We start from the raw sequence: 19249 nt of genomic DNA on the forward strand, positions 1-19249 counted from the left end.
TAACTAATCATTTATTGTAGGATATCACAGTTTAATGGCACTATAATACAAGATATTTTAATTTTTTGTGTTTGACTTTTCAATTTTTTGACAGCATGCTTAAAGTATATGAGAAAACAACACGGGAAGTTAGAGTGTTTTTTTTAGTTATAGTTATCGCATGGATGGTCGCGGATAATCTGCACCCCGTGAAATGCGTGGCACTCAACAGGTTTGCTGAATCTTTTTTTTTTTCTCAAATCTAATATTTTATTTCAGCTGTGCACCAGAAATACAATCGACAACGAATCGTGTAATGCCCAGTCGTCATTTATATATCCACATGTAATCGTTTAATGTTGATATTGCATATTTTCAAATTTCGAACAGCTTTTTTCTTTCAATATTTTTTTTAAATTTTGCTTTCAGTTTCCTCCACGTCATTCACTAGTGTTGTTGAGAGTATTCTTTATATATTTGAAATGGTATTATGAACAAAATAATCTATTCTAACATGTATAGGTTTTAAAGTCCATTCGGTATCGAATTTTGTAATAAGGCGAATGCGCCAACATTACTGTTTCGAGACAAACGCGTACAAAGTTTTACCCTTCATTTCATGAATTTTTATTTTTAGTTAAAAATCATTTAAAACAATTGCAAATGCTGTCAACGTCAAAAAAAAATACAAAACGATTCATCACTTTTTTCATACATTTATTTATTTATTTTTTTTTTCATGCGGCAGCTTTATGAGAAATCACACGGCCCTTTTGAGGCCAAAATTACTCACCGCGGGGGAAAGCTAGGTAAATGAAATGGGCAGGATTGGGAGGAGACCGCAATACAACGGGCGGATTAAGAATGTGTCTCATTTAAACGACGGTTGCTCTCTGACAAGTCAAACCCTGGCGAACCAGGACTGGGCTTGCCAATGAGCCGTATTGCGAGCGAGGGTATTTTATATCAGTTGTATAATGTGTAAATGTGTAACACTGTGTCATGTGAAGTGAGCAACAAATAGTAGCTTTGGTTTGGTTTGTTTGCTGGATTCGTCGTGATATTAAGTAGTATTGTGTTGTCTGAAGTGAGCAACAAATAGTAGCCTTTGTAGGGCTGAGTTTTGTTGTCACAGTGAGTAATATTGTGTCATGTGAAATGAGCAATGTTTGAATTTTTTTGTCACAGTGAGTAGTATTGTGTCATGTGAAGTGAGCAACAAATAGTAGCCTTTGTAGGGCTGACGTTTGTTGTCACAATGAAAAGTATTATATCGTGTGAAGTGAGCAACAAATAGTAGCCTTTGTAGCGCTGAGTTTTGTTGTCACGGTGTGTCATGTGAAGTGAGCAACAAATAGTAGCCTTTATAGGGCCGAGTTTTGTTGTCACAGTGAGTAGTATTGTGTCATGTGAAGTGAGCAACAAATGGTAGCCTTTGTTGGGCTGAGGTTTGTTGTCACAGTGAATAGTGTTATGTTGGGCCCTACCTGTCACCTAACCTTACTCGATTCAAAAACTTTGAGCCCATGATAGTTTTCTCTTGAGATTAGCATAGATTGGCGTATAAAAATATTAACAAATGAGTAAGTCTATAGAGATTCAAAACAAATGCGTGGCTACTCTGTAATAATATTTACAACTGGGATACCATAAAACAGAATCTCCATTAAAAGGTGTTTATCACTGCAGCAATTGCAAAAAAATCTACGTCAAACGAACAATAGAATAATTGATAAATGACCAAACAAGACCATACTACTAATGACAATGCTGTTCCTCTAAAGCCTCATCGCTAACTCTGAACATCTTCTCAGAGCAACTTGCCTCAATCTGTTTCGGTTGAAAGAAATAACACTCCTATTTTTAATTCCCAATATTATCTTCCTGGACTGCCTTTATATTATTGTTTTTCAAAATCGTAACATCTTTCTTCGACTACCTTAATTGAATTTCAAGTCTAACCGAACAATAGACTAATCTACCAAAAAGCGTTGAAACGAGAAAGAATTATTGTTAACAGGAACAGGAAAGCCTCTAGTTCTTGTAAAATGCTTGATTTAAGAATAAGCCTTCGAAATTCATAAACCGCAAATGCACACTTACTAGAGCATTGGGGAGGCGAATACTACTACCTTTACCTTGCCTTGTAACACATTGAACAGTTATTAACCCGTGACCCATTACAGTCTAGGATACGGGAACACCTCTGAATCTACAGAATACCGGACCTGAAATATAAAACTTTATTAAACAAATTGTATGAAAAATTATATCAGGTCAAACAATCATTACTGATCGGACCATATTGAACACTGGTAAGACGTTTGTTTAAAGCCGTGGGGCCAACACGTAGGTTCCGTTTCACTGGTGTTTATCAGTGATCCGTTCGTGTTCGCAAGATCTGGTGTGATACTCTCACTATTCGATTCTTTAAGATCTTGCGCGACAAGGCATACCCATTTATATCAAAGTGATATAAATGAGCCTCTTACCATGCCCACGGCACTTTTTTCATACATTTATTGTTACAAATTTGTTACTCAATGAAACGAAGGGTTAACAACAACATAAGCTCCCAGCAAAATTTTATTCATTCTGATTCTGAAATAAAGTTGTACAATCAAAATGTAGGTCTACGAACGTACTTTACCACACAGCTGATTATTCCATTTGTTTACATTTGGCGCATTTGCCGTATTCAAAATTCACTACCGAATTTATATTTGAAGTTTAAGATATTTCACTATTCATCAATCCCATCAAAAACGTTATTATGATATTTCTATTTCAGCTCCTCCATACAAATGTTTTATTAATTTTCTTGATATTGTTCATCCAAATTGTGTCATATTTTTTTTACCCCCTTCTTTAAGTCAGAGCGGTTTGAAGTGACCTAAAATATTCTTACATATTAAATTTCACATTGATGAGGTCCTTTGTACCAAAGGGGTATAAGTGCATAAAAACTAATTCCGAGAAAACACGCTTTTAAGTTTTTGTTTTTGGTCACTTTCCACACGCAGAAAAAATATTTTTTATTTCAAAGGAAAGTGCCGCAAAAACAAAGGATTTTTTCCTTTGATTTTGGGATAAATAAAAATTCCTTTGGTTCAAGGACATTTTCCTTTGTTTCAAAGAATTTTTCTTTTGAAAAATCTTTGAATCAAAATCTTAATACTTTGAAACAAAAAACAGTTTCATTTGATGCAAAGTTGTTTCCGTTTGTTACTATGTAATTTAGATTTAGATTTAAAAGGATTGGTTCATTGAACCATTTTCCTTTTATTCCAATTGGAAGAAATATTTTCTGTTGTTCATAAGTTCCTATTAGGAATTTTTAATAATAAAAATAAACAATTTACATCTTAAATTCATTTTTATTCACAAACTTAACACAAACACTGGTTCACTATAATGGAATTAACCGGTCCTAAGTTTTGGCCTGAGGGTATTCTTCTTGGGCCGCTCAATAGACTTTCGGAAGCAACCCCGGTTACTAGCTTTATTGGTCATCCAACTGGTGATTGCCACTGAAGAACGGGCCAAAGATGATCAGACCGCTGGATTTTGGGCGGAATCAGCCGTGGTCCTGTAACAATGCAAAAGTTTATATAAAATCTTAAATAATCACTTTTTGTCTAACGGATTAACACGCACTTACCATGGTATGCATTCCTCATCCTGAATCTTCCTAAACAGCTATCGCTGACTCACTAGTTTTGATTTTAAACACGACCGGCCAAAATTTAATCGAAATTCGGTACTTGCTCAATCCAAATTATCTTCTAAGTTTGAAGTTTTAACTTGAAGAAATTATTCCTTTCTGTTGAACACATTTTTCTTAGCTTGAAAGAAAATTTACTTTGTTTCAAAAGACATATGCAATTGAAAAAATGTCTTTTGAATCAAAGAATTTGTTTAAAATCAAAGTCCAAAATTATTCAGTTCAAAAAAATAATTCTTTCTTTCAAAAATTATTCATTTGAATTAGAACGAGAATTCATTGATTCAAAGAAAACAGGAGTTTGACTCAAAAAACTGAATGTTTTGAATCAAAGTCAGTTTTGTTTGGTTTCAAAATCCAAGTTTTCTCTGCGTGCAAATATTTTTCGATTCTGTTTATTTTTTAAACAAACGTAAAAGCATTTATATGAAATTCAAAAAATCAACAAAAATCACTAAATATAGTTTTAAAGTTCAAAAATCGTTTGGCATTACTAACTCAAAATCGATCAGTTTGTCACGTATACCCCATTGCTTCTAAGGGCCTCATATGCATTTATAACTATATTCATCAAATTTTGACTGATAAAAATATGTTATCCTTAATCTTATTATTATATTCCATATGATTATATTCCCTATTATTATTATATTTATCATAATATAAACAATCATATAAAGTGGGTAAGGCGCATCATGGTATGATTCTCCTGTTTATTGACTATTTTGATTTTCAGCTGCAGGAAAATAGATAAGCATGTGAACATCAATATTTCATATATTCTTCTCTTTTTCTTACATTTGACCAAATCGAACTTTACCAATGATATTTGCTTTTCAGTTTCATTAGTTTTTTTCCTCAAGGGTTTTAAAAGGATTTCTGCGGTTTGTTTTCTTCAACGTGATTCCAAACTTATACATTGTCTTTATTTATTTGGCGTGAAATTTTTCAGGGGATTTGAACACTATTGCTCATTTAATCAAAGGTGGATACAGTACATACATAAATACAAATGTTTTATTAATCATGGTTTTATTCCAGCAATATATGACAACTATTTTCCAGTTTCCAACTCTTCTTACCATTATTCAATTTTTAAAAAAAAATTTTTTGCCCATATTATTTATAACATTATCTATAACATAATAGTAATTACAATTGAAATCATAAACTAAATACATGTCCATCTTTTATTGGACGTATTAGGGTGCTAAGTTCATATAATTTGGCAATTATATTTACAGGGTTGCTAGCGATTTTTCGTTTTTAAATTCCAAAGTTTTTCCCGGTTTTTGCACGGTATTTTCCCGGTTATAAATGATGATTTTCCCATTCAATATACTCGTTTTTTTAATATAAATCATGGTGATAAAAAAATTTATTGTAAAGGGCCTCAAATTTATAACAATTATACCCCAAAACTTGTTAGCCGGGTAGAAATAATGAATACTTTGGCGTCTTTTAACACGCAGTCTTTTCGTATCAAATTAATAGGTTGTCAATATTGTTTTTTTTTTTTTAAACGAATCTAACAAAATTTACATCTATTCGTTGTTTTGCTCCATAATTTCAATAGTTGAAAAAAATCGAGATCAATTGATATTGAAACTATAATGTAGCATTTTTCAGCCACTGTGAAATTTTCTAAAATTTTTATAGAGTTCTAGAAAAAAAGTATAGTTTACAAAGAAATATTAAAAAAATACATCGAAACATAATATCAAATCAGCTTGTCAACTTGAATGGAGATTTGTCTTTCAAAACTTAAAAGATTGCAGGAAAATATTTAGTTATTTTCTGGATGCAGTTATACTTTTTATGCAAATCCAAAGACATGTTTTAGATAAAATTGTTTTTTTTTTTCGATACAAAACAATGAATAACTTTAGTAGTGCCCTAGTGATTTGACTAAAGATTCGTAAAAATATAGAAAACCGTGTATAAGACAGGGCCTGATTTCAATCGTTTGAATGTAAGATATTATTCTGTATCAGGTAAAGACCTATGACCTTAGATATTGACAGGAGTTCTTTTCGATACAATTTTTACATAAGACATATAAACGAGAAAAAATGTTCAGTCTTTTGGACTCTCACTTATCCAGGTTCAACTGTAGTTAGTTTTATCGATAATAGTTCAATTATTTAATTTATAACATTGGAGTTATGCTTGTGAGTGTAAGCACACTTGGGGAGATCTCAAATTGCCCCGCAATTTGTTGAATGTAATAAACGAAAATGAGCGTTTTTGAGATAAATCTATATCAAGACTGTCAAAAATTATTCATAAATTTAGAAACAATTTTGAAAATATTTTTGAAATTCCGTGAAAAAATCTCAAGCATGACAATTTTTCCGGTGAGGTGCCGAAATTCCCGGTTTTTTCCCGGTTTCCCGGTGACGAGATGAAATTCCAAAGTTTTTCCCGGTATTCCCGGTTCGCTAGCAACCCTGTATTTATGAAGTTCCTGGATATGTCAACAATAAAAGATGGAAAGACTAATCATAATTACATGACCCATTTGGTCATGCGGCTATGATTGGGCGGGGCTTATTGGCAATGAAAGTAGCCTCGGGATGTGCAGTTGCCATTCTGAAATGGGTTGCTGGAATTTCAATAGAGCTAACACCACCAGCACCCGCGATTGAACAATTTTAATCAAACGGATTAATATTGGCTCTTTTGCATAACATACCTGCCAGCTCAGGGGGTCGTTGGATGGATTATACATACATACATACATACATACTTACGAACTGAGCCACGCATACCGATTCTTATCAATACATTTATTTGAAGTGACCGATTAATCGTTTCAAAAGCTCTTGAGATCCAGAAATACAGAACTGTGTAGCTATTTTGATTTTCAAATTACGAAGTACCAAATTAACTACAGATTCTATTGAATGTTGCTTGAAGAATTCAGGTACTGATGGTAAAGTGTCGTTAATAAAACTTAAAAAAAAAATTCAGGTACTCGGCAATTGTTTTTTTTTATTTAATAAAGCTTAAGAAACAGTTTTTTTTTCAATGCTATTTCTAGCACTTTAAATTGATATTTTTTATCGAAGTTATCGTCATACGAATAAACGATGTTAATTTTGATGAAATTCGATTTTTAACAGTCAAATCAGAACTTATTAAAACTGAAGTTGCAAATGATGTGCATTAACCTAGGATAAATTTGGACAATCTTTACAGAGCTCGAGCATCCGGGCCTGACCGGGATTGTCTCGAAATTTTTAATGAATATTTAGGCAATCCCTGATTAATGCAGGCAATCTGAAATAGCTTTATTCTAGGTACTTACCCTCCGGCGAAGAGATGAATGAATGTTTCCCGATCGCGCTGCGACATAACTTGCCTCGATTGTTCCGATTTATTTATGATACCCCGTTTAACCGTGTAAAACTTTTTCCAACAAACCCGTACTAATACACACTTGCGAGGCCAACTTTTTAACCTGTTTTCGATTCACTTCCACACCAACCGATTGTACCCACTTCAGTGTTTATGTGCGTATATTTTTCCGAAATTTTATGATCCTTTTTACGGGAAATTTTTACGACTTCGTTTCGTCCTTGCACAGCAGACTGTTTACTTTTGGTACGCTAAAGCCACTCGAAATCACGGTTTTCACGATTCCCGTGAAAACTTCTAACCGAGAGCTTCCGAAATTTCGTTCCCCACGACCAACCGAGGGCGAAGCACTAGCGCTCCACTCCCGCTGCGAGAGCAGCTCTCTTCACGGTGATGTAATCGTTATCAATCAGCTCTTCGGTAATTACAAATTCCGTAAAAATATCAACCCAATCTATTACCAGCCGGGGATATTCCCTTCCCACAAATCTACCACTTTTTCTTCGCTAAACCGATGTATTTTCCTATTTCGCAATCCAGTCACAAAATGAGTGAGGTTAAGTAGCGCTAAGTGCACTGGGTGCAGATTGAAACTGAAACTAGTTCCGATCCGTGTTCAGCAATTTATTTGAAAATCCTTCTCGCTGGCGGCGACGACGCAGGACACCCACTGATAGCGCACTGTTTACTTATTGCACAACTAGGCATCAATCAGTGTCTTTTTATATCACTGTTTTTTTTTTCTACTATCACTTGGGTAGGGTAAATTTTTGTTTTGGAAAATCACTTCACGTTCACAGAACTCGTACGAAAAAGCATTTGCGTCTAGATTGGTTGATGGTCGGTCGAAGACTGAACTTTTTCACGAATGCGAACGAGAAAAACACGAACTCGATTTTGCTTTCTGGTCAGCCAGTGAAACCAGATTTATTGGAAACCTTAAAAACTCTTCGGAATGGCAAATTGATTATTATTGCGATTAAAATCCGGTATTTATTACAAACATTAAAGTTTTTCAAGCATTGATAATTTTAAAGAATTCTTTTATTAAGATTAATTGCTTGTTGGATCATAACTCACTCATAAGAAGTATTAATTTAGCCAAGCGATATCAATTATTAACATTAATATAAAGTAAAAATTAAAAGTATATAGAGTAGAATGTTTTGTTATTATTGTTTAAAATATGCTTCAAAAGTTATGTATGTTCAAAAAATTTAATATTCCTTAAAAACATAAAAGTTACCTAATAAGTCTGTAAATCTGATATCCCTGTTTCTAACGCAAGAAAAAAATATTATAGAGCTTTTTTTCAAGACAGTCCAGTTTTGAGAAGCCTACACTGAAAGAAATCAAACTGCAATCATGCTTTTTCGATTTTACTATGAGTTGAAGGCCACGCCGTTGTATTTCTCTTATAATTAATCAATATCATGAACCAATTATTTGCGAGAAGCAAATTTATCAATGCGTACTTTTTAATTTTGGAAAAATTAAGAGGAAGGTTTCTGTTTTCGTATTTTAAGTTTCCACGTGCAGACTTGTCATCGATTATACTAAGTAAATCGCTGCAATTCTGATCAGAGGGTCTTAATCTGAATCCAATTAGGATTTAAAATTGTTTATGGACATTGTCGGAAGATGTGTGAAAAATATGGAAAAATGTACACGTTTTCCCTTAATGTACACGCATCATTTCTAATTGTTGTTTTTATAGCTATTTATTTGAAACGGCTCATACCTTTAAGCTTTAAGGAGCCACACTCGTTTTTTTTTACAATTGATTACTTAAGTTTAGCACTTTTTTTTTATAGAAGAGAAGAAGATAGAAAGGGAAATATAAAAATAAAAAAGAACTATAGTCGGAGGTCGATAGCTTTTAGGAAAAGGTAAATTTCGAATATGTAGTCCAAGTCTAACACAGCTAGCGTCTCTCACTGGAACGTTAGGTGGTTTCCCTTGGGCACTAAGGGAGTGTTTCTAATGGTTAAAAATAATTTTTCAAAAGAAAAATTATGAAATGAAGGATTAAGGCGATTAATTACTAAAAAAAAAATAAAAAATATGATTTAGGTGCTTCAGTTTTTCTAAAAATGTTGTTTTTAAACGTTTTTGTAAGGGTCAATAAATCACTTTCCATTGTTGGTCATATCATGATTTTAAAGATGCCATGGTTTGAATCATGCTTTGAATGCTGTACTTAAAAGTGGAACTGGGGGTTTCGTAATACAGTCAAAAACATCTTAATGGCTTGCGGAATTGTGAATCGTTTTTTTCAATTCCTTTATTTAAAAACGTCTTAAATTTGTTTAACCCTTTTTAGAAATATTAAAAATCGAACTTAATCGAAACAGTAATTTAAAAATTTGAAAAACTCAAATATCAGGGATGGAAAACGATTTTTTTAAGGACTTTCGGAATTTTAGGGATATCGAAACATAACAGTGAAAAACAAATTCTAGGTGGTGGGTGTGATACCTTTATTTCGTTACACATGAATCTACTTTTTTGTTGTTTTTGTAATGAACGGCGTTTTTAAGTTATCGGAACCAAGGTACTCCGAATTCGACCAGGACAGTAAGAACCCTATCGAAGAAAAAATATTTACTTATTTCGATGAGGATTATACAATAGTTCTTAACAAAAGTCCAGGTCGAAATTGTAGAATCCTTTTCCTTTACATGATTTAAATCGTTCATAATCATCTTTGTTTTGTCGGAGAGAAAGTAACATAAATTTATTCAATAAGAAAACAAAACAATATTTACCAATGTACACTTATATAGACTGAATTCCTTAGGAAAGAAGATTTGGGACCTTCTTTTTGCAAGAAGCCGAAAAAGCACACACGACTAAGTTTATCAGCTTTTACTAAGAATATTATACACTAGTTGTTGGATGTCTATTACTGGATTGTGGAACTTGGAATGGCCATTTTCGGTGTGAAAATTTATCTGTGTTTTAAGACTGTTGCTGATCCCTGGCAACAATCCTTTGACTCCTCAAGATGATGTTGAAAATACTTTCTGCTGGAAATTATAAATTGCTATAGATGGTTTTCAAGAGATGCATATGAGTCATCATACCTGCTTGTGCTGATAATGCATTGATCGTACTAGTTGGAAATTATTTACTCCTTGTCTCCCATCTTGACTTTGGAAGTCATGTAAATGCCCACAATCAAACCGAATAGACCGATGGCTGATCCGAAGATTTCTACGATCAGAATCTTGACGAACAGGGCTGAATTGGCAGCATCAGCCAAAGCTGCTCCGGAACCAACAATTCCAACGGCAATACCGCAGAACAGGTTCACCAATCCGACGGCCAATCCGGCTCCAAACATTACATAACCGGAGAACCAGTTGTTGTTCCGGATGTTCTCGTTGGCTACGATAGTGGACCAGGAGAAGTTTTCCAACATACCAGACAACACGATAGCAGTGATCAATCCGTAGATGGCGACGGCTTCGCAGAAGATGACGGAGATCAAGTTCTTGGTCTTGATACGGGGAGCCTTGACACCTCCTCCGACGATGCTGACTCCGGTGGTATGAATTCCCATGGCCGCTCCAACCACAGACAAAGCCACAGCAAATCCGATTCCCAGCGTCGCCCACATGTACGGAGACGTTTCCTCTAGGAACCAGCCGACACTGACCCGCTCGCCCTTGCCCGTAAGGACATGGTACAGGATCAGCACTGTTGACACTGAGACCAGTGAGCCAGCGAAGGTGTAACCGAGTGTGTAACGCATCTGTTTCCGGTCAAATACCGTGGAAAACGGAGTAAATATGTAACAGATGGTGGCAAACGATGAAAATTCAGGTTTTCTACCTCTAAACTTACCTTTTTACGGATTTTCCAAAGTTTTTCTCTCAGCTACACACAGTCAGTCAGTCACTTGATCTCCTGATGTCATATGACCCTCTTTTCGCGATACGCCTGAGAAATGGCGATGACATTTCGATGAGATTTTGACGTTTGTTTACACCCATTTTCGTTTTTTGCTCGATTTTTGTCTCAGTTTGATCGATTTTATAGCAAAACACTGCTACTGAAGAAAGTTCAAAATAAGAGTTTGGAATACCCAAGAAAAAAATACGCAATGAGTTGTAAGCAACAGCTTCGTTCAATGGTTTGTAAAAATCGGTTTCAACTGGTTTCTATCAACTGGAAGATGTTTCAACGATCCAATGGTTTGGTCGAAACTAGTCAGGTCGTTGTTCAATGGAGCAAGTAGAAATTAGTCGAAACCAATCCAGTTCGGCAGTAGGATTCGTTTCGACCTGGTATAAATCGGTCGAAGTCAATTGGAAAAAGACAGGTGATCAACTGACAATCCATTTCTACTTGTTTTGACCCGTTTCGACTAGGTTTCATTGACAAGACTTAACATTTCTCACGCACACTTGTGCGTGTGTACGGATAGGAACGGAAAAATACATCCAACGAATTCAGTGCAAAAAACAGGCAGCATCAGATGCACCACAATCTTTTCGAAATTGGTTTGTCCTAAGGCCAGAAGGCTTCTTGATACTTCATCGTACTGTTTTAATCGAATTCTGATGTCATGCTGAAGCAACTAGCAACGCAACCTGCAACGCAACGTTCACACGACAAACCAGCTCTCATTTGATCTCCATGGAAAAAGCGCAGACCTGTCATACTGGTCGCTTTGTAAAGCGCGACCAATCTGATGCCAGTGTGTTTTGTAGCGCGACTAGTAGGAAATCCAATGGGAATATTGTTTTTTCTCGATTTGAAGCAGTGATTCCGGGTTTTAAGCACAATAGTACGAATATCTGTCCGAAATTGTGATAATAAACTAAAAAATATCTTAATCGGTGAGAAAATTTTCATGAATTCTTAGTTCCGGCAAAAAAAAACAAGAAATTTGTCGGTTCAAATTTCGGCATTCTTGCAATCCGGGTCGTGATTTGATGAGTTTTTTATGGCTCCCGAAAGAAAGGAGACGATTCAAAGCATTATCAGATGTAGAGAAGTGATGATTTGTAGGGAATTTCAAAGCAACATGTCGCGCCAGCATGACATACCAATGCGTTGCAACGCTTTCTTATTGGAACGTTGCGTTGTGTTGCGTTGCTAGTTGCTTCAGCATGACATCAGCCTTATTCTATAATTTAAAAATCGCGATCGGGTTAAGGACCGTTCAAATACCACGTAACGCGATTTCCGATAATTTTCGACCCCCTCTCCCACTTCGTAACACATTCTTATTAGAATTTCTATCCGAAATTCACAAAGCGTAAACTGCTATACTCGCCAACTAAACGCGTTTCGTAATATTTGATGGATCTCTTAAATTTCTGATTTATTTTAGTTCGACAACGGTCCTCAAAGTAGTAGCAAACTTTTTTATCGATTGCAAAATAGATTTGTAAATTTGATTTATGTTTTACCACTTGGCCCGCTATGTGATAAAAGTTAAGCCAAAATTGTAGTTTAAAAAAAATAGTTCGAAAACAGGACCGTGTGCTATAAATCGATGAAATGTGCCCAATAATGACGTCATATTCAAATTTCTTATTAGAAAAAACTCAGAACAAAACATTGAAATCTTATTTTTTTTCGCGAAAAGGTGTTTGAATTTTCAAGTTTTTCAATTTACCTAATATTTCTGTGTTTTTCCATAAATTTTCTCCAAAAAACGCAGCTCATGGCAGAATCAAGCTTCTGCTATGAAGCTAGCTCGGAGTTGACGCTTTTCGATATCGTTTGGGAAGATGTCCTGTTCGCTAAACTCCTTCCCCTGCTTTCCCTGAAGGATTTATTCAATCTGCGCTGTTGCTCCCGTCTGAGCAAACATTTGGTAAACAACTACCTGCGTCGGATTAAGGAGGTCAATTTGTCCGGGAATAACAGTCATAACATTGACAAGGCATTTGCCGTTTTGGCTCGTAAATGCCGAAACGTTCGAGTAGTAAATCTGGCGAAATGCAGCTGGTTGCGCGATAAGGCATTGTGTAAATTTCTCAAATCTAATGCCCGCATCAGCCGGATAAACCTCAGCGAATGTACGGGCATTACGGCGGCTTCGCTGCAACCGATTATCATCGAATGCAAAGAACTAGTGGTTCTGAAGCTGGCTCGCTGCAGTTGGCTTACGATTGGAGCCATGGAAGCTCTCACACTGCATCAGTCCAACATCCGGGAGCTGGATATATCTCATTGCTTGGCCCTGAGCGAAAGGAGCATTACCGTGTTTTTGCTCAATTGTCGGCGATTGAGAACGTTGTCGCTGGCATATATTCCTGCGGTATCTGACACGGTGCTGCTGATGGTGGCCAAATATTCGAAAGAGATCCGGCACCTGAACATCGTCGGCTGCCAGATGGCTTCGGACCGGGGAGTGGGGTAACTACATAGTTCAATAGTTCAATGATTTGCAGTAATGTATCTCTAATTTTATTTTGTCTTCTTTCAGAGCACTTTCCCTTTACTGTTCGGTCCTGGAATCGCTGATGGTACGAGATTGTCCCTTCATAACGGAGCGAAGCTTGGCACTGTTACGAGAAAAGGTTTTCATCGATCGACCTCGACAGTTTCAGCAGCATCTTAACCTAGCACCAAATGTGGCAGGTGGTGCCGGATTTCCGCGACTATTTTTGCAAGTGTAATGAATATCGTTCCTACGAAGATAACTAATATAGAAGGATCCTTCCGATGCAGAACTAAAACAGGGTTTGAAAAGCTGAAACATTTTAATTAGAAGATGGCTTAGGTTGAGTCAAACTTTTCATTGATGTTTGTATGTGTATTAAATGATTCTCTAAAAATAACTTATTCTATGTATGTTATAAGTTGATATTGCTAGATAAAACTATTAAAAAAAGTCAGTAAGTAGTGATTAGAAATATACTTATCTATAAAATGCCCAACAAATAAATAAAGATTTTATGTTATAAACTGTGTATTGTTTATGCTTCCTGTTCTATTGATATTTTCCAGAAGTGTTTGGTGGACAATTTTTGACGAACAAGATGAATTGAATGCTTATTCAAGTACAATTTTTTTTCGAATATGGTTGTGTTTAGATTACTGATCTCGATCTTTGAACACTGTTTCTAACGAGCATAAAACAATTTAATAAATTATAAAATTTAACAATTCATAGCCATCAGACTGATATGAACAAAATGAAATACATTCAAATAGCTATTTGAAAGAACATGTTGAGTCAACATTGTTGACTTAAATCTTATAACTCAATAGATTTATACCTAATTAATTTTGACACTAGCTTTTGTTCGAGAGATTCGATATCCGAAATTGAAGATTACTCATCAAAATGTATAAGCAATCTTCTCCGAACCCAAATTTGAGTTTTATCATTTTACAGTGTACTATGTTCGTGTTTTCGTTTTCATTCAAAAATAAATCGAAAACCACGTGAAAGACGATCCAAACATTCTTGTTTTCTGTTAATTTCGAAAAACCTGTAAATTTTGTGATAAAGTTCTTCCAATTAAACATATTTACTCTAAAAACTTCCTTTTTTCAGTAACCGGCTTGCAAAACGGCTTCGAGATGAGTGAGTTCATCGAAAAACGTCGGGAGCAATCGATACGGGAGTATGAATTCATGAAACAGCTGAAGCTGTTTACCGAAACGGAAATTCAGGCCATCAAAAATAAGCGGTTTCAGCACGAGCACAAGGTGGAACGGAGGGCCAAAGAGTTGGCTGACTTCATAAGCTATATTGTTTATGAAAATGATGTACTGGCCATGTTGGAGGAACGTCGGCGGAAGTTGGGTGTGAAGGATGGAAGGCACAGCTTGGAACGGAGCATTCAGAATCGTATTAAGGCTCTGTATAAACGAGCGTTGGACCGGTTTTCGGATGAGTATCGTTTGTGGACTCACTATTTGCAGCACTGTGAACGCGTTGGATTTCTGTCTGAAGGTTCAAGGACGCTGGACCGGATGCTAAATTTTCACGGTGATAAACCGAAGGCTTGGACTAGCGCGGCAAATTGGGAATATCGACAGAATGGAAGCTTGGATAGGGCCAGGCATTTTTCGTTGCGTGGAATTCAAAGACATCCGACATGTCGAGAGCTTTATCTGAATTATCTGGAAATCCAGCTGAAGGAGATTGAGAAAATTGCAAGCTCCATTGAGGGAGATGTTGAAGAGCAACTTGAACAGGAAGGTTCTGAACTATACAAGGCTTTTCGCAATCTGGAATTGGTGTATGAAAACTATTCCAAGAAAGATAAAGATTTAGATTTTTTCATTGAACTGCTGAACTTACTGAAACACATGAAGGTGGCGAATAAATTTGGAATCAGTGTCCTTCAGTCTATGAAAGACAGCCATGCTTCGAATGAAAGAATGTGGCAGGCATTGGCTCAACTGGCATTGGAAGGATCGTACCTTTTACATGGTGAGTCTAAAGATATTTCTATCAAGGAACAGCTGGAATTATGCGTACAAGTTTATGAGACATCTGTTGAAACGTTACCAACTAAGTCCATGTGGTCTTATTACATTGATAAAATGATGGATATTAACCAAGATATGACATCGCTGCAGAAGTTTCGTCGAAAAGCTTTGGGTAACGCTTTTCGAAATGCATTTGCCACCGGGTTTCTCGAAGAGGACAAATACGTTCAATATCTGAAACTTTTAATCAACACAGATAACCCACAGAACGAACAGATAAACGACGTTCTATCCAAAGCATTGAGCTCATATCCGCGCTCAACTAAACTTTATACGCTCAATCTGAATTACCTTATCAGAAAAGATGCACCGCTAGAAGAAATTGAACAAGTTTTTGATACTTGTCTTCAGAAATGCTCCGACGATTTGTTGTCCATTTGGATAATAAAATTCCAATATTTCCACACTCGCACGGATTTACCGGAAAAACTTCTCCAAACGTTCCGTGAAGCTATCCAGCAAACCGCGCAAATCTCACACCACTTTCAGCCAATGTTTTTGGAATTCTTGGCGCTGACCGAAGGCATCGATGCAGCCCGCAAGGAATACCAAAACATGCAGCGGAACTGTCAACCCTGTCTAGACCTTCACCGAAAAATGGCGTACCTTGAATCGATTCAGGCTCAACCATCAAACCAGCGCTGGAGAAATTGTCATGAAAATGCCACTCAACTGTTCGGTCAAAGTAACCCCGAAGTGTGGCTTGATTTTCTTCGCTTCGAGCGAGAAAGGGATCCGAAAAAGGTTCCTGCCCTTTTTGAACGCGCCAAATCCAAACTGGACGGAGAACTACTGGCCGATTTTGTTACGAAGTATGAGTTGGAGAGACTAGGGTAATGTTATGGAACCTTCGGAATGTTTAGACACAGATTCATGATTATTACTTTTTTTAAAGAAATAAATTCAAAAAATAACAACACTTACTAGTTCAAAAGTTTAACCCCGCCAGATCGTCGTCTTCTCCATCGTCCAACATGTTTTGGAAAGAATCAGTCTCTTCGGTTGTTTTTTCCGCTTTCTTCTCGGTCACAGCAACGTTCAGTACAAAACTGTCCAGAGTTCCGCTGCTCGGTTGTTTCGTCAAGTATGGCTCGATATTTCCCGCCGAGCATGGCGCATCCACGCAGGTTGAATCGGAAAAGTTCTCATTACAAAGTCCGGCCTTGTTTAGGATATTCTGTTTCTTTTGCAACATGGTCCAGATAACATCGTCGGCTGTGCCCTTGGCCAGCAAATAACGAACGATGACGGCACCTTCCTGGCCGATACGATGTGCACGGCTTTCCGCCTGAGCAAGAGTCTGAGAGGATTGAAAAAATATTAACAAATAATTTTTAATGATGATGTAAGTCGAAGCTCCTCAACTCACACTAGGATTCCAGTCCAACTCAGCGAAAACTACTAACTGTGCTGCGGTCAGGGTTATTCCTGCATTACAAGCTTTCAGAGATAGCACTGCAGCGCGACACGAATCTGTCGTTTGAAATCGATCCACATATTGCTGGAGAAGGTTATAAAATGTTCACGTGTTTGTAATTGCTGTGGTAAAAAAAGACATCTTACCGTTCGATGATCCGACCGAGTGGTTCCGTCTATCCGAATGTGATCGACCTTTTTCTTTCTCAGCTGTTGACAAATCGAATCCAACATTTTAATGTGATGAGCAAATATCAGAAACTTTTGACCCTCCTTCAGAATTTGACTCACGTAGGCGCTGAAATTGAAAAAAAAAGTTTATCCTCTCTATTCGATTTGAGAAATTGATCATCTCATGGAAACATACCAAACAGCGGGTGCCTTTGCCTCAGCCGTAACGTTGTAGTACTTAAACAGGATTTCCTCCCGGGCCAAACCTTTGCTTCGCGAATAATCCGCCGCATAAGTGCTGAGATTTTCTTCGGTTTCCGGGTTCATATTCAGAAGGGACGAATCGAGTACAACCGTTTCCCGGCTTTTTTCCGCCAGTTGACTGAGAACGTCCTGTTTGGTGCGCCGAATCATAAACTTTGCGGCCAGCAGCAGATTAAGCTCGTTCAGATTTGACTGACCAGTTGAATCCCAACCGAAATTGGTCTGTTTTCCGGCACAATATCTGGTGCTGTACTCTTTGAAGTGGAAAAATTGTTTGTCCAGCATTTGTAGTTGCGTAAACAGTTCGGCCGGCCTGGACAGTGCCGGTGTTCCGGATAGAAGTATGACACGTTTGGCTTTTTCTGCTATATCGAGCGCCACGTTTGTACATTTCGCTTTGAAGTTTTTCAATGTATGCGATTCGTCCAAAATGACGAAGCCGAATCCATGTTCTAAAAGTTTTTTGGCACACTTTTCCATCAACGAATAGCTGGTAATAAGAATCCTAGCATCACCAATGTAATCTTGCCCACTCTGTAAGGTCACAATATTGTGCACTGGCACGTATTTAAGCAACTGTCGAATTTTGGCAGCCCAAGTGTCTCGGGTAGTCGCTGTAGTGCAAACGAGAAGCGGCCAGTTTTCTTTGTAGAAATCCGCCACTGCAATGGCTTGGTAGGTCTTACCCAGACCCATTTCGTCAGCTATCAGAGCATGCCCTCCTTTGTCTATCGCAAAGCAGACACCTTCTTTCTGAAACTCTAGCAGACTTTCTACCAGAGTCGGTTCGATGCAATCTAGCGGAGCTCGACTCGGTCGCGGTCGAGGATTTCCATTGAACAGGTTCAATACAAACGAGGGGATCGGACCGATTGTGGCGTTTGGTTTCAGGCTATTAATTCTTTCCTGTACCAGCGTGTAATCTTTTATGCTGAATGTCCAGAGTTTGCTAGTTGGATCTGAAAAAAATAAATATTATAAAAATGTTAAAAACCAAGGCATCTCGCTAACCAGGGTTATCTCACCGTACTGTTTGGAGGGAATGGATTTGAAGACCTCAATGATCTTTTCGCTAAAGCCATTTGGGGTGACAACAAAGCGCGTTTCCGAAATTAATTCACAGGTACAGGAAACGGTTTTCACGAAAACCGGGGCCAGTTTCCCCGGTGTTCCCTGTTGTTGTTGGCTCTTACCATTGTACTGATAAGGGGCCGCTTGCGTACGAGCTTGATGAAAGGTGGATTTAATTTTTGGAACCGTCGTCCCATTGGTGACGATTTGTTTGAAATTTGGTTTCTGCTGTGTATCGGGGGCTTTGCTGCTGTTCCCATAGAAGGATGCGGTACTATGAACGACAGCAGCTTGCTGTTTCGGGGGAAGGCTGAAGGTGGGTTTGTTTGTGCTGCTGCTGTTGTTGTTGTTGTTTAAAGCATTTTTCCGAGCATTAAGCCTTTCTATTGCGATTCGGCGCTTTTCTGCAATTTCTTCTGCCGTGCAGGACATTGGCAACAACAAACTTATTCACTTAAAACTCAATTTTTCGAACAGAAACTTGATACAAAATAATAGACCGTGATATTCAAAACCTTCAGAACAAAACATCTGATTCTGGTGGCGCGAAAAATGTCACATATACGGAGATGAAAATAGACAAATACAATGTGACGTCATAATCGAAAATTGAGTTCTACTGACACCTCTGGAAAATACTAAAACAAAACTTGCTGCTTGTTTGCAATTTTTTAGGTTATGTTTGCCGGTTTTAGATCTTTTAGACGTGAAAGTGAGCAAGTGTGCGTAAGAAATATTAGGGAAATAAAAGAAAATTTTGCAACAAACTTCTGGAGACGTAAAGATTTCTTTGAG

General features: G+C 37.1%; 5 protein-coding genes across 11 annotated transcripts in view; 2 read left to right on the plus strand and 3 right to left on the minus strand.

The window, feature by feature from the left end:
- Nucleotides 1-7916, minus strand: part of LOC129750093 (mitochondrial carrier protein Rim2-like) — a 38624-nt gene extending 30708 nt beyond the window's left edge. For all 6 annotated transcript variants that reach the window (XR_008738280.1, XR_008738279.1, XR_008738282.1 and 3 more), the window contains exon 1: nucleotides 7014-7916. Coding sequence is in view for 2 of the 6 variants with exons in the window: in XM_055745316.1 (XP_055601291.1) it covers nucleotides 7014-7060 (47 nt within the window). In the remaining 4 variants the exon portion in view is untranslated. The remainder of the gene's footprint in view (nucleotides 1-7013) is intronic.
- Nucleotides 7917-9519: 1603 nt separating this feature from the next.
- Nucleotides 9520-11021, minus strand: LOC129746520 (V-type proton ATPase 21 kDa proteolipid subunit c''-like). 2 transcript variants are annotated; one of them, XM_055740199.1, is made up of 3 exons: nucleotides 10913-11021; nucleotides 10150-10820; nucleotides 9520-10089 (listed from the first exon to the last, which is right to left on the minus strand). In XM_055740199.1, exon 2 carries the CDS (start codon nucleotides 10818-10820, stop codon nucleotides 10194-10196), a length of 627 nt encoding a protein of 208 aa, XP_055596174.1. In that variant the 5' UTR covers nucleotides 10913-11021; the 3' UTR covers nucleotides 9520-10089; nucleotides 10150-10193. The 2 variants fall into 2 exon arrangements, with proteins under 2 accessions (XP_055596174.1, XP_055596175.1); XM_055740200.1 differs by having other exon boundaries at nucleotides 9520-10092.
- Nucleotides 11022-12629: 1608 nt separating this feature from the next.
- On the plus strand, nucleotides 12630-13961 carry LOC129747088 (F-box/LRR-repeat protein 15-like). The gene is made up of 2 exons (XM_055741104.1): nucleotides 12630-13441; nucleotides 13512-13961. Exons 1-2 carry the CDS (start codon nucleotides 12744-12746, stop codon nucleotides 13702-13704), a joined length of 891 nt encoding a protein of 296 aa, XP_055597079.1. The 5' UTR covers nucleotides 12630-12743; the 3' UTR covers nucleotides 13705-13961.
- A 438-nt stretch (nucleotides 13962-14399) lies between these two features.
- Nucleotides 14400-16467, plus strand: LOC129744562 (U3 small nucleolar RNA-associated protein 6 homolog). The gene is made up of 2 exons (XM_055737146.1): nucleotides 14400-14525; nucleotides 14589-16467. Exon 2 carries the CDS (start codon nucleotides 14615-14617, stop codon nucleotides 16367-16369), a length of 1755 nt encoding a protein of 584 aa, XP_055593121.1. The 5' UTR covers nucleotides 14400-14525; nucleotides 14589-14614; the 3' UTR covers nucleotides 16370-16467.
- LOC129744561 (SWI/SNF-related matrix-associated actin-dependent regulator of chromatin subfamily A-like protein 1) lies at nucleotides 16410-19016 on the minus strand. The gene is made up of 5 exons (XM_055737145.1): nucleotides 18409-19016; nucleotides 17316-18342; nucleotides 17096-17246; nucleotides 16902-17033; nucleotides 16410-16832 (listed from the first exon to the last, which is right to left on the minus strand). Exons 1-5 carry the CDS (start codon nucleotides 18884-18886, stop codon nucleotides 16461-16463), a joined length of 2160 nt encoding a protein of 719 aa, XP_055593120.1. The 5' UTR covers nucleotides 18887-19016; the 3' UTR covers nucleotides 16410-16460.
- Between the last annotated feature and the right edge of the window lie 233 nt (nucleotides 19017-19249).

This window comes from Uranotaenia lowii, chromosome 2, assembly GCF_029784155.1.
Source record: "Uranotaenia lowii strain MFRU-FL chromosome 2, ASM2978415v1, whole genome shotgun sequence".
Lineage (NCBI taxonomy): Eukaryota > Metazoa > Arthropoda > Insecta > Diptera > Culicidae > Uranotaenia > Uranotaenia lowii.

Coding starts and splice junctions, on each gene's coding strand:
- LOC129747088 (XM_055741104.1), top strand. CDS start 12,744: ATGGCAGAATCAAGCTTCTGCTATGAAGCTAGCTCGGAGTTGACGCTT. Junction 13,442..13,511: donor GCTTCGGACCGGGGAGTGGG/GTAACTACATAG, acceptor GTCTTCTTTCAG/AGCACTTTCCCTTTACTGTT.
- LOC129744562 (XM_055737146.1), top strand. CDS start 14,615: ATGAGTGAGTTCATCGAAAAACGTCGGGAGCAATCGATACGGGAGTAT.
- LOC129744561 (XM_055737145.1), bottom strand. CDS start 18,886: ATGTCCTGCACGGCAGAAGAAATTGCAGAAAAGCGCCGAATCGCAATA. Junction 18,343..18,408: donor CATTCCCTCCAAACAGTACG/GTGAGATAACCC, acceptor TATTTTTTTCAG/ATCCAACTAGCAAACTCTGG. Junction 17,034..17,095: donor CTCGGTCGGATCATCGAACG/GTAAGATGTCTT, acceptor AACCTTCTCCAG/CAATATGTGGATCGATTTCA.
- LOC129746520 (XM_055740199.1), bottom strand. CDS start 10,820: ATGCGTTACACACTCGGTTACACCTTCGCTGGCTCACTGGTCTCAGTG.